Raw genomic sequence first — 14222 nt, forward strand, 5'->3', positions numbered from 1 at the left:
TTTTTTTTTTTTTACTTGTGTATATTCTTTTTACTTATTTATAATTTTTTTGTATATAATATGTTTTTCCTCTATCTATACTGGCTTATTTTATATTAATATTAGGTTTGTTAAGTTTCATTTACCGAGAATGTTATTATTGGGGACGTTTGTGAATGATTGTTCTGTTGTTTCAAAATGAACAAAAAAAACAATAAATATAATATTGAAAAAAAATAATGCAATACACAACTACATTTCATTTGTACTGATATTTAATATTTAGACATGGGGCAACAGCCATTTTTACAGCACAATTTGCATAATTTATCAATACCTCCTGTATACAATCACAAAACCATGACAGTAGATTTTTTTTTCCTGTTTACTTACAAGTGAAAAACCAGACAGGTTTTACAAGCATAATCTTTGTACAGTCAGCATACGTCATCAATAATTTTTAATAGGTTTTTCTTCATAATATCCCCCTTCCCCCTCTATAACATTTTTGTTCTATATCTTTCTCTACCTCATTCGTTTTTTTTTCTTTAATAATATCTGGACACAAAAATAGTATGAACCACCAACGAAACATGCAACATCCAGTGTGAGCACATTTAAATTCTCCTGCAACTGCTTTTGAGTTGTTTTACGATAGACTTCTGTGTAGTTAGACATCTGGTAAACCTTTAGTGTTTTGGTGTAAAGGGTCGGGTTAAATCTGGGTCCCTATAGGCAGACATATAAGGTCGTTTCTCAGTCTATCCGCTGTACATTGATCGAGAGAAAAACAACTTCCTTTTACTTCTATGATCACACACCTGTTTTTGTCTGCTAAAAGACCTATTGCTCCCCAAACCCCAGTATAAAAAGCTATGTATTTACAAGGTTGGAAATAGAGAGATAGCATCTGTGTGTGTGTGTGTGTGTGTGTGTGAGAGTGTGTGTAATTCGAGAGATTTTAAAGTCGATATTTTTAGACAGACAACACTTAAAAGAAGAGATTAGAGCCAATGACATGCGCGGACTTGGTATGAAGATGCTACACACAAGCACATGGGTATAAAAATAAGAAAAACAAAACACTGACCTTAAAACTATAATTTCAGGTATAACATCCATTGATTATGTTGTCTTTTTTGGTCATTTCTCACACATACTGGAGACTATTCAAAGGGGGAGTGCATAAAAATATGGGAATCATTTGAATGTTTTTTCTTATATTAATTCATAACTATGTTAAATTTGGGATCTGTGAATATTAATTTCCGAGTGTGTGTTGGTGCACGAGGACAAGAAAGTTGGTTCTCTGAGTTTCAGGCCATTCTAAACCTTGTAAACAAGCACTACATTGTGTATAAAAACAAAACTATTTTTTATGTACACCTGATACTGTAAACCAATATAATACAACATATGAAATAGTCTCACTGGCAATAAATAAAGATTCATATTAGCAATACAAAATAACACGTTAAATTAAAAAAAATCATATTAATTCATGGAGGACATGAAAACAAAGGAGTGCAAAAGAAAAAAAATCACAACAAATGTTACCTTTCAAGAGTCAAGATACAGTCACCACCTTTACACAGTAGATGTTGCATAGAAATCACTAAGATATTAATTTTCACTGCTAAATTTGATTATAAATGGTGAATGAACCAGCTGTCCTGCCTCTTGACCCCCGAATACGAGCACACACAATGACCTTTTTCAAGACATAATGGACAGAGTAGACATTTAAAGACGACATTTGAAGTGGTAATATCAAGACATTTATGAGAAAAAAAAGCCGGGACAAAACATCAGCATGCTATTGTAATAGCATCGTCGTATCTTAGAACGGTAATAGTGCTTTTTTTTTATATGGATATTTCCGGCACATTTATCTTTTGTTCGCCACAATATCTCCTGATATTGTCATCAATATCTTTACTTTACCTCTCTACTTCCTCCCCCTTTGGAAAGAAAAAAAAATCTCTGGCTATCTCAGGATGTTGACGTCAGTTTTACATTCTAAGCGGAAAAAAGTGCAAAATACCACAAAAAGCGTGCGTTTGTTGCTCCTACAACTGAAAGCAGGACTGATATATATAATGTGCCTGGATCTCACAAAGAAAAATACTTAAATCTCATATGGTAAATGTCTCACATTCTAAGGGGCATCATGGGTAAATAAAACCTCTATGTCACAATCATCAAGACTCGATTGTCTGTGATAAAGATATCTATATATATATATATATATCTATATATATTATAATTAATTTCCAGCTATGACACTTCACTATATACAAAGTGAACCTTAGAGGTGATTTTTTTTTTGTGCATACCAAATAGATAAACTCATCATGCGCACAATACATAGTGTCCAATTCAATATATAATCAATATTGATCATTTGATAGAACTCACACTTACGGAGAGAGAAGACGGGATCCAAAGTGAACAAGGAGATGATTTTGTTAATAAATTCATGCTTGCTGTGATTTCTTTTTTTTTTTTCCTCTTCAACGGGAATGCTAGGTAGTGTGTTATAAAATATACTATGCTTCCTTCACAGGATAGATTTTTAAATAATTGAGGAGAAGACAAAATGATAGAACTCTACGCTAATATCATAATACAAAAATAAATATGAGGATCTCCGCAGCGGAAGTCTTCAATATTTCATTCCCGAAATGCTTTTTTTTGTAAATCAATAAAACTCTGCGCTCATAATAAAGCAATGAGGAAAAATCTTTCATGGATAAAACATCTAAATAAATAAATAAATAAATCCACAAGTGTGTCCATTCCCTGTAGAATTAAAATTTCTCTTCTGCGTGAATGAGTGTGCAAAGTTGTCTTAAGTAACTGTGTGTGCGCGCGTGTGTGTGTGTGTGTGTGTGTGTGTTGTGAATTAAAGTGTGTAATACCTGGTTGATTCCGTGCTTGACCTCTGAACTCAGCACCTGTGTTCCCCTCAGCCCTGGCTACACTGCTGTACACTGTACGTCCTGTAAACTTGTGTTCATTTCCTGTAAACGCACTTCCCTTCAAACTTCCTGCACGACAGAAATCACCATCAGAGCCGCCCTTGCGAACGAAAGCATCCTCCAAACACTCTGAGCCCTGAAACAAAGATTGAAGAAAGAGATATTTCGCCCACTCCCATACCCCAAACCACCCTTTTGCCCCACCCAACAAGAGTGGATCAGTGTTACAGATGTTCAACCTAAGCGTCCCCAGATGACAGAAACCTCTTCGCGCCCTCACAGGCTTAGTTTTTATTTTTTTTTAGATCGAGTCTCCTTCTATGAGTGGATCTGGGCAGTGCTGGCGAGCAGCTTGTGCCAGCTCACCACACGCTTGCGTAGGTCGACTTTGTCCAGCCACACGTAGGCCTCCCCGATCAGGGTCTTCTTTACAAACTTGCCACCGTTGGACACCAGGAACAGCTGGTGTGAAAAGAACAGAAAGCAGCATGTCATATGATTGAGTATTTTAAAGAGGACCTATTATGCTTTTGTACTTTTCCTTTTCCTTTAGTGTGTTTGTATATTATTTTTTGTATGTTTTGTGCATGTAAAAAGTTACAAAGCCCAAAGTCCACGCCTAAGTGCGTTACTCTCCCCCACAGAAACACTGCTGCAGCCTGAAACGCCTTAGTGTAACGTGGTGATGTCACTAAGTAAGACATTTGCATAATACCTGCCTAGCGGGAAGTTTGGCACGCCCTCAAACAAAGCTAGTTAAAGCGGAGCTGGAGTGGATGTTTGATAAAAATAAAACATTTTTGGAATATTAATGCACGTAAACATGTTCTAGTAGAAACCAAAGATAAAAGTATGCACCTGAAAATGAGCATAAGAGTTCCTCTTTAAAGGAATCCACCAGGTTTAACAAGATATTGGTGTATGCTGAGAGGATTAATTTGACTTTTCAAGCTAGCTGTTTCCCCCTGTTTCCAGTCTTTATGCTAAGCTAAGCTAACCTAAGCTAAGCTATCTTCATATTCAGCAGACACACACAAGCATGGTATACATTTTCTCATCTAGCTCTCGGCAAGAGAATGAATAACCATAATAAACATCTCTTTAGTTGCTAGTGTATGAATGATTGGAGATTCTATATGTTCTTAAAATATGTCAGCCAGTTAAACTGTTATCAGGTCATTATATGAGTGTCATCAGTGGTTATAAGCCTCATAGATATGGGTCAGAAGGGGCTTGCTACACCCACTAGTTGGTTTTATCATCGATTCACATGGTCGATCACTGAAAGAAGGAATAAAAGAAGACGACAGTGACCTCTAGCAACTGTAGTAATTATGTCAGGAGCAAAAGTGGAAGTAAGGTGCGTAACGTAGTTATTTTAAACCTAACAAGTTGTTTTGTTTTTGTTAAAAACGGAACGCTTCATTCAGTTTAACAACGCAGTGTTAGAACGTGTTGCTTTCAAGTTTCGTTTTCACTTTTACAACGTGTGTAGTAGGCCCCTACTGACCCACATCTATGAGACGTATAACGACTGATAACGCACATTTAATGAGCTGATAAACAGTCGAATCGGGTGCATATGTAGCTCTCATCCTGCTGTGTGTGTGCATGTGTTAGGGATTACTGGATCACCTGTAGAGAGTGTCCAGCCGGGTTCATACAGAAGCGGAAGGTTTCGTTAAAAGATGGCTCGCGGTCGTGACGACACACTCTGGTCTTCTTCTTGATGATCCTTTTCTGGGTGGCGATGTTCACCACATAGAGCTTCACATACAGATCTGTGGACACACACATAAATGTAAAGATGACATCATACTGAAGGAATGTGATTTTGGCCTGGGTGAAGCCTTAGTGTCCTTATTTAAAGTATTATGTTTCAATTTTATACATATATATATGAGATATAAACAGATTGTTTCTGTTTCAAGCTATTATTCCATTTTGTATGTTGTCTATGTATGAATTCAGTCAAATATGTCAAATCAATATGTCAAAATAATGTGTGTATACTTTTGCTATAACAGTATACTGGAGGTTTATAGTGTTTAATGACAAAATAAAACCACAGAAACCCAAACCAAACCCTTTTTTATATTGCCATAAAGCAACATGAAACATAAAAGCCCTGCATACAGAATTATGCAAACACACCACATACATCCAGGCACTAATGTTCATCTCCCGATAACAGATTTATTATAAAAACAATTAACCATGGAAGGAAACATTAGTGACCTAATTTGTATTTGCGCCTAAGTGGAGAAAAAAATGTGAAAAAGTGAATATAAGACAACATTTTCACATGTAGTTTAAAATGGGTTTTGCTCATTAATATTGCAGATGGATAGAATTACATTTTTGTTCTGCAGCCACTAGAGGGCAATAAGAGAGCTGTAACTCCAAAGACGTTGGTGTTTGTTTAGAAAGTCAAGGCCACTTAGAGAAGGAACTCTACATACCAGCTTTAGAAATCGTCACACAGCCAACAATGAAGTGTTAATGCTATGAGTCACTGCTGCTACACATTCTGTACTTTCTACATACTGTCAATGGAAATAAACCTTTGTGTGCACAGATCCCATCTGGAAGCAAATCAAGCGAGTGGCAGGCAGCTTGGGTATTATAGGATGTAAATATTATAAGAGGAGGCGAGGTGGGCGGCAATCTGCGCTTTATCGAAGGAAGAGAAGTCTGATGTTGCTGCGTACACCAGAGACATGTCTGTCCAGTGTTCACATGGAATCAAAATAATGTTGTATATACTGTAGATACCGCTGGTTAGTGTTTTTTCTAAACTACAAGTTACAGTATTAACATTATGTTTTCATCTTGGGTGTTAATCAAAAGTGAAAGAAGATTGATTATGGACTCATCACATAGATGCGAGACTATCAGAACAGTGTCAGTAAATAAAAAGGTAACGCCTGCACACTACGCACTGTTACAATATTGTTATTGATTACGTTTCGATCTTACTTGGATCTTCGTCAGACGTGACCTTTTCTCAAATCTCTTGATATTCACTGCTGGTGATGGTCGCACACATAGTGACACATCGTGACACATCGCACTCCTGCCTTTTCCACAGTTACGTGTTTGTGTGCAAGCTACTCCTGTCTTAATGGCATTTCAAACCTTGCACATACAGTATATACAGTATATTATTGGAGTCTATAGGTTAAGTATATGCCGAATGCTGCTTTCCAAGGGAATGTTGGCTGGAAAAGACTATCACGACACCTGTGGTTCTGCATCTAGAAAAAACTGGCAAAGCATTCTGTGGTATGTCAGATGCCAGTCTCTCTAAACAGAGTGGGCTGTGTGGGCCTCCCAGCTGTCAAATATTAAGATGATGAAAATGATATGCATCACATATTATTGTGTTTGAAATGCTGTGAAGAGACTTTCCACAAATTAAGAAACTAGTCCTGCATGTTGAGAACTTAATACAATTATTTTTGTGTGTGTGTAAGCATACATGGGAAGGTGTATAGTTTGTTTTTTTCCATTACCAGGCAGGTGGTCTGGAGACTTGAACTTGTAGGTGATGTTGCGACATTGAAGAATCTCAAGGACCAGCTGATCTCCCTCCGTCTTAACCTCCTTCTTCAGAGCGATCTTTATCTCCCCCATTACCTGGGACTTACCTGAATACACACACACAAACACATTGAATCAGCTACACAGTTATATATACATACTACTATACTCTGTCCTCTCACTCCCTCTTTGAAATGAGGCCTCCTCTGCGTGTAGGACTGCCCTCTGCTGGACACAAAGTGTACCCTCACGATGAGTGATATCAAATATGGCCTGCACGCAATCACATTTATTTGTTTAACAAGGATGGGGAGAAGTTATGAGGAGCTCTGCCTGGCTTCTGGTTGCCTTGGAAACTGAATTGAAATGACAGTTTTGAAAGCTGGGTCAACAGCACCCAACAAGAGTGTGTGTGTGTGTGTGTGTGTATGTGTGTGTGTGTGTGTGCGTGTGTTCATGAGCAGAAGAGAGAGACACATTGACACAGAAAAACACTGAGGGAACAGAGAGCAGATGATAAAGAGATGAAGAAGCCATGCGGATAAGAGTAAGTGTTAATGTGTTCATCCGTGTGTGTGTTAAGCGTCTGTCTCACACTTTGTTGTAAATGTGAAAGTGAGATAATAAAACCTCTTTCTAGCTTTTTTAAGGTCATCTTTGTATCTTTTGCATTAGTCATAATTACATGACTCAAAACATCTAAGTCAGGAAGGTGAAATGACAAAAATCAGCAAATAACCTGTAGATTAATTAACTAGTTAATAGTAGACCTGCAACGATTAATCAACTAATCGATCAGTTGTCAATTATTAAATTAATCACACTATTTGAGGAATTTTTTAATAACAAAAAAGGTCAAAATTGACCACTTAAATCAGTTAAATGTGAATATTTTCTGGTTTCTTTACTCCTCTCTGACAGTAAACTGAATATCTTTGAGTTGTAAAATTAAATAAATAAGGAAATTAATACAAAGATAAATAAATAAAGAAGCAAATTAATACAGAAATATCAATTTAGGTCACATTTTATCAATTAATTAATGGCTACATTTATTTTTAATATTATTTTTTGCTACATTTAATGACATTTATTTATTTAATTATAGAGTAATTTATTTATTCATTTATTTCTGATTTTGGCAGGTTCTGTCCTCCATATCGGCAGCCTTAAACTGTTAAAGATGCATTTAGTAGTGAGATGTGAGGTTTTTAATACTACAAGGCATCAAGATAAACACACATACATGTTTTGTACGTCTCACCTTCAGTGTCACCGTGTCCCATTGATGATTTCATCGCATCTGTGCCGTTTGGGATCTTTCCACTAAAGAGAGGGGGAAACAAAATCCTGGAAATTACACAACCACACAACAGTTTGATGTATTGATCTGTATATCTTATGGGCGAGTGTCTGGGCGTACTGAAAGCAGCAGTTTATATATACATTTATAGCACATCCAAAAGGTGAAAGTGGGGCTTTTTTTAAGATACATGTATTGAATAAGCTGACTCACAGTCGGGGCACCTGGAAGATGGCACTGTCCACCTCGTTCGTCTCTCCTTCCTCGTCCAATAGGCTGTAGGCGCTGCCGCTCAGGCCGCTGTCCAACGACGCCGCTGTGACCGGGGCATCGCCGGATCTGTAGCTCGACCGAGCTGTGCAGAGATACGACCACACCCATCACGACAAAGAGACAGGAAGAAAAATTGCACCTCTGCCGGATCCAAGATTGTAAAAACTGGGGCCAAGAAGCATTAGTTAATATCTGCGGCAGCTAAAATCCATCATAATCATGTTGCAGTCAGAAGGGAGGTTTTTATTTAAAGCACAAAAAGACTGGATTGTAATGAATCAGCACACGAGAAGCATATGAACAAATACTTAGAGTCTCTCTCAGACAAAGACAAGACAGTATCACATATAAAGCTTTAACATGAAACAGACAAATAAACATCACATATATATGTTTATGTAAACAAGAGGCACGTAGACCCTACTGACATTGTTAGTCATCCATATGAACTATTGATAATAATCTCAATCTTCTTCAAAGTTTAAAAATCAAGTTTCACATCTGGATGAGTTTTAAAGGATGTTTATAAATGTACCTTTTTTTCCATAAATGTTTTTTCTAAAAAAAAACTGTTTATATGCCACATATTTTAGATAGTTATTCTTTAAGAAGTAAACTGTCAAACAGCTGGTCAGGCAGTGTGATAGAGTATGAATGATGTGAGATGCGTGGATGTGGTGCAGAACAGAATCCAATGCCGACACGTTTTCCTTTCAGGCCGCTCAACACTCGTCATTGATAGCTCAGTAATACCAGTTCAATGAAGCAATACAGCGGTGGGAGTCGTGACGCAGCGGATGTCGCAGTGGCACACTCTCAGTGAATCAGTTTGAGACATTCATTTCCTGGTATTAGTGAGCTTTGGCCATTAGGAAAGCGCGTCTCGCTGCAAGGATCTCTGGTGTGATGTGAGTGCAACTTTCTCTCTGTCTTCCTGTTAGCTTGTAAGACTCCCCTCTTTCTCTTTCTGCAGGTGTGCGTTAGTATCGCATCCTCTCTTTCTTTCACTCTCTCTGCGCTCCAGTCACACGACAGAGAGGAGACTCTCTCGGGGGGGAAAACGCTCACCTCCGGTGCTCTGCGGCCTCTCCTCTGACACGGCTTTCCTGAGGGTCAGGTGTCTGCCGTCTGCTCTGCTCCCTTTGGCCGACACAACCGATGGCAGGGCAGGCAGCCAGTCAGACTGGGCTCTCTGAATGGTGAGCACGCCCACTACGCTGTGTCTCTGGTGCCTCAGTGAGAGGCGGCCTCTTTGGCCTGGATGTGTTTGTTTTCGCAGGTGAAGGTCAGGCGTCAAGGATTGGAAGGGGGGGTAAGGGAGTTGGGGGGGGGGTCAACGCCAGGAAACAAAGGTCATGGGGGTCGAAGTTTAAGATGGAAGGAGGAGGGGAGATGGGGGAGATTCAGAGAGCGGTTTATCTTCACCATGGCAACCAGCTTGACTGTTAATCACATGCAGCCACAGTGTGCGGTGCACATTCGCCCCGACTCCTGCATGTCACTAAGAGGAGGCGGGGGTGTGCAGCATCTACTGAGGTGCAGTGTGAGTCCGGTAGTTTGTTCAAACAAAAACAGGGTGGGGGGGGGGGTCAGCGGACTGCATGCACAGCCATCTCAGTGGAGGAGCTTCAGAAAAGCTGGTCGTTGTTTGTTGACAAAAAAGGAAATAAAAAAGAACTCAAAAAGAGGTTAATGATATTTGGGGGAGGGAGTGGGATTGCAACTTTCTTCTGTTTTTTTTTTGTTCGGATCAATAAATCCAGAATATTTAACTGTTTGCTGGCGACAGAAACATCTCTGCTCCGTTAGTAACTGAACTTGTAGCAGCAAAATTGATAATTTGCTTGTCATTTGAGAGAGCTGGAGATGTCGCTGTGCTCTGACAGTAATTGACAGATTTTGCTGATTTGTTCCTTCACAATATGTCCTGTAACTTTTGCGGTTTCTTTTTTTACATTTGACTTTTTTTCCCTTACTGTCATCCCAAGTAAAGTTAATGTATTTATATTGCAAAACAGCAAAATCTAAAAGTGATTATATCTGTTTAACTTCATATTAAAGTCGTATTAGAGAACAAGATATAGCCTGTTTACTTAATTTTTTAATTGGTAATTTTAAGTAGTCAGAACTGGCCTGCCTCTTTGGGTTCATAGAAAAAAGGGTCAAACTTAAGGTCAAAGACAGCGTGGTGGTGCTACCGTACAGGTGACTGGCTCTACACACTTGTGAGTGCATACAGAAGAGAAGCGGTGAGAGGTTGACACACTGAATACAACGGGGGGAGGGAGAGGACCAGAGGGTGTAAAGGAGGGTGAGGGGAAACCGAGAATAGAAAAAGGAAACTAAAAGAAAATAACAGAAGGTTGAACAGATGAGTGCGAGGAGGCCATGCTGCGTGGGCTTTATTTGCGTCTTGGTTTACTTGGTTGGAGGCGTTGCGGCGGCTGCGGCTGCGGCGGCTGCTGCTGCTGCTGCTGCTGCGGCTGCTGCGACTGCTGCTGCAGGGCATCGCCCGTTGCTACGGCAGCGCCTCCACGTCCGGCGCCGCCATCCTGATGGTGTTGCCGCGCGGCGTTTTTGCTGGAGCGTGAAGCGCCGTGCGAGCGAGAGTGTTGGCTGTGTCCGTGGCTTTGGCTCTGGCCCTCGGACGGGGAAGGCTTCGATGTGCCGGGGCTACTGTGAGATTTCTCGATAGCGGGCACCTGCGTGTCTAAAACAACCAGATTCATCAACATTACCAATTATTTACTTTTGTGCACTTACAGGCTGTTACACTTGTGTACCACCTGTGTTGAATAAATAGCATGGCAACTGCCTTATTTACATCTATGATCTTCAAGCATCCTCATTAAATTTGTTATTTTTCTATATTAGGGGGAGCATTCAAAGCCTTCCACGGCCATGTTACCCTCTGTGTTAGAAGAAAGATGGAGGGAAGCTAAGGCTAGGCCTCTGAGCTGGGTGACATCATGGCAACCGAGAAAACAGACCATGAGAAAAGCAAAAAAGCATGAAGCTGAAGCTACGATGGGTGTGCAAAAATGTGCATAAAAAGGGTGCTGGTTGAAAGAAAAGACTGTGAGACAGAAGAAGACGAGAGAAAGCAGTGACAGGAAGAGAGGACAAAGTTTGAAGAAGACAGAGTAGAAGAAGAAGAAGAGGAAGAGGGAAACAGAAGCAGCAGACGGTTGTTAGGGGATGACAAGCAGGTGAGGGAACTTCATCGTGTCCTACCCTTGGCCGGATCCGGAAAGATCCCGTGGCTCCGGCTCTTGATGACAGATGATTTTGGGGAGTCCTGATTGTCATGCGCGGAGCCGGTGGTTTTAGGGGAGGAGTGCTGTGAGGACGGTTTAGAGGAGCCGTGTCGGCCCTGGCTCGAGTGGGAGCGCCGGTGGTGGTCCCCCTCGCTCTGCTCCTTCAGGGGGAGCCACCGCGGGACGTTGTCCAGCTGGGTTGTGTTGGACAGTTCAATAAGGACCTGGGGACAAAGAGTTTAATGCAGCATATGCATAAAACAACTTATTGGTGCACCACTGAACTGAATGTTAAAGTCAAAGAGGTTTACCTCTCCCAAGAAGTCATTAGAGGAACACTTGTCGTAGTCCCACACGCTCACCTCCAGGGTCTTCTTCCTCAGCTGATATAAAATATAAAGTTTAATCATAGTGACTCACTATCTTGGCTGAGTGCAGAAAATAAAATGGCAAACTAAGGCTTTAAGAAAAAAACATCTTAAAGTGGGAGCAAACATTCAGCAGCTTAAAAAAACAGACAACAGAAGTGCATAAATTTGCTGTGACTGATACGGGTCCAGTGAATCTAAAATGGGATCTAAAACGCTATAATTAAATCCCAATGGCAATATCCATCTGCTCTGCTCAAACCAATGGCCACAATGCTAGTCAGCATGCCAGCAGAGAGAAAAGACAATATCATCATTTTCACATGGAAGTTGGCCCTTTGTGAGTTCTCTACAATAGTCAGTGTTTTGTAAGGCAAAAAGCCTTACATGCAATGACTATTGTAGAGTTATAGAAAGCACACTACACTATAATTTGTCAAGTTAATAATACACAATCTCTAAATCACACTGTCAGACATTTAAGGGGATAGCTTTGAAGTGGGGTTGTATGAGGTACTTATCCAAAGTGAGTGTATTACCTATAGTAGATGACAGTCGACACGCCCCCAGTTCGGAGTTACTGCACGGAAGCAAAGCAATGTACTGCTGACACCATGGTAGTTCGTATCCAAAAGTCACACATTAACACAAACAAACTAACCGATGGAGGCAGCGGTAGACCAGCAACCCCCGTGTGTTCTGCGAGGTAAAATTACAGATTTTTTCAATGGAGTCTGGTTGCTTTGGCGAGAGCTACGGCTTCAGTTCCCTGTCGGAAACATAGATTGTATAGCTGTCTCACGGCAAGTTGAAGCAGTGAAAATATTCTAAATATAAAGTGCACTTAAACTGATGTTGATTTTTTTAAGTGAGTCTTTCTTTTTGGTGGCTACAATACGTTTTGCTGCCGGCTCCGTCCACAGCAGTACATTGCTTTGCCTCCTCGCGGTAACTCCTGTCTGCTTCTCCAAACTGGGGGCGTGCCGACCGCAATCTACTGTAGGCAATACACTGACTGTGGATAAGTACCTCATACAACCCCACTTCAAAACACCCAAACTATTAATTTAAGATAATATGACCCAGGTCTGTGACATTGAACGCGTGCAGCTATGCCTGCATGATGACATACTTGCTCCAGATGGATGTTTTTATAGATGACAGTCTGGTTCCACTCGGGGTTGAGACTCTTGCCTGCGTGTTTGGACCTCCTCTTGTTTTCAGCACTGGAGGGAACACATCACAACAAGACACACTTGTGGTCACAGACATGCAAAAGCCCCGAAGGACAGTGGGCCACCACAATGCAGTATATAGGGTGTATAATGTAGACAGAAGAAAGGGAGAGAATGAATGTGATGCACATTGTTTGGACGGGAACAATGTATGGGGCCTACGTGCATGGACAGCAGGGTACGATGTCGGGACGCGCTGCAAAAAAGTCCATTTTGACGTCCATCAAGTCATTTAGTCTCATAAAATGTTGATGTCCTAAAACAAGTGAAAATGTATGCCAGTATGGAACGAGAGGTTGACCTGATAAAATTCTTGTTTTTTAAGTGTCAGTAACTCAATCATGTAAATAATTTTGCAGATTACAAACAAAAGAAGGAATAAAAAACTTTAAAAAGTCAATTTGCATATGAAACAATGGCATAATCGGACTTCACTGACTACTTATTTCACCTGTTTTGAGGAAAAAACATATTTTTACATCACAGCCGACTCACTGGAACAGAATGAATGACTTGTTCAGATAGATGTTTTTTGCAGTGTGTAGATTTTAAGACTGGAGGATATGAGTAAGTCTGTAGGAGTTAGTTTGGCAAAGACGAGGACAATCTACCGTATATTGGGAAAACAATGGGATGAATAAGGACTGCGGAGCAAAATAATGTGTGTTGAATGTGGCGGGGCGTCAGGGAGGTACAGTACGATGTCAGGGCACGATGTAGGACATCACTGAGGGAGTTTAATCACAAAACAGGGGACAAACTAAAGGGTGTCGGGTTCAATGTTAGGATATCAGATAACAATGGTTAGGAACAGAAACAGACCATCTACCAGGAACACACAACAGTTAGCTGGGAATTGTCAGCACAGGGGGATATAAGTTTATGTTAAAGAGATGGGAAGATGTTAATATTTAGGGATTCAACTCCTCGTAAGCCTAAAGGTGAGTGAACATCATGAGAATATGGGGACCAGGGATAAATGCACAATTTAAGGGGAGTTAGTGGGACAAACTGATTTGTATCAACAAGCTTCCGATCAGTTAGAAAAAACAATTTTGTCACCTTCACCAAACTGACAAACCAAATTTCAACCAAAACAGAACCAAAGTACCAAAGTGGTCAAGTCACATACCTGGCGTTCTGGACAACCATGACCTGACTGAGAGGGTCCAGCATGCATTAAATATAGAGAACAACATACAGAAACAATAGTCAGAGGGAGAGTGGGGGGTCAAAGAGTGTCTGTGGACTGTGAGTGTGTATGCGGGGAGGGGAGATCGCTC

At 40.5% G+C, this 14222-nt stretch overlaps 1 protein-coding gene across 6 annotated transcripts in view; it reads right to left on the minus strand.

Annotated features, from left to right (window-relative positions):
• Positions 1-236: 236 nt before the first annotated feature.
• The window catches only part of pcloa (piccolo presynaptic cytomatrix protein a), a 72681-nt gene continuing 58695 nt past the window's right edge, over positions 237-14222 (minus strand). For 2 of the 6 annotated variants that reach the window (XM_037760945.1, XM_037760943.1), the window contains 10 exons: positions 14072-14098; positions 12837-12930; positions 11648-11719; positions 11314-11560; positions 10502-10789; positions 8020-8161; positions 7768-7829; positions 6476-6610; positions 4596-4741; positions 237-3422 (listed from right to left, as the gene is read on the minus strand). In XM_037760945.1, the coding sequence (XP_037616873.1) occupies positions 3279-3422; positions 4596-4741; positions 6476-6610; positions 7768-7829; positions 8020-8161; positions 10502-10789; positions 11314-11560; positions 11648-11719; positions 12837-12930; positions 14072-14098 (1357 nt within the window). In that variant the 3' untranslated portion in view covers positions 237-3278. Of the gene's footprint in view, positions 3423-4595; positions 4742-6475; positions 6611-7767; positions 7830-8019; positions 8162-9147; positions 9337-10501; positions 10790-11313; positions 11561-11647; positions 11720-12836; positions 12931-14071; positions 14099-14222 lie in introns of all 6 variants that reach the window. The other 4 variants (XM_037760946.1, XM_037760948.1, XM_037760944.1 and 1 more) reach the window with 4 other exon arrangements.

The sequence above is a fragment of the Sebastes umbrosus genome, chromosome 23 (genome assembly GCF_015220745.1).
Source record: "Sebastes umbrosus isolate fSebUmb1 chromosome 23, fSebUmb1.pri, whole genome shotgun sequence".
Classification (NCBI taxonomy): Eukaryota; Metazoa; Chordata; class Actinopteri; order Perciformes; family Sebastidae; genus Sebastes; species Sebastes umbrosus.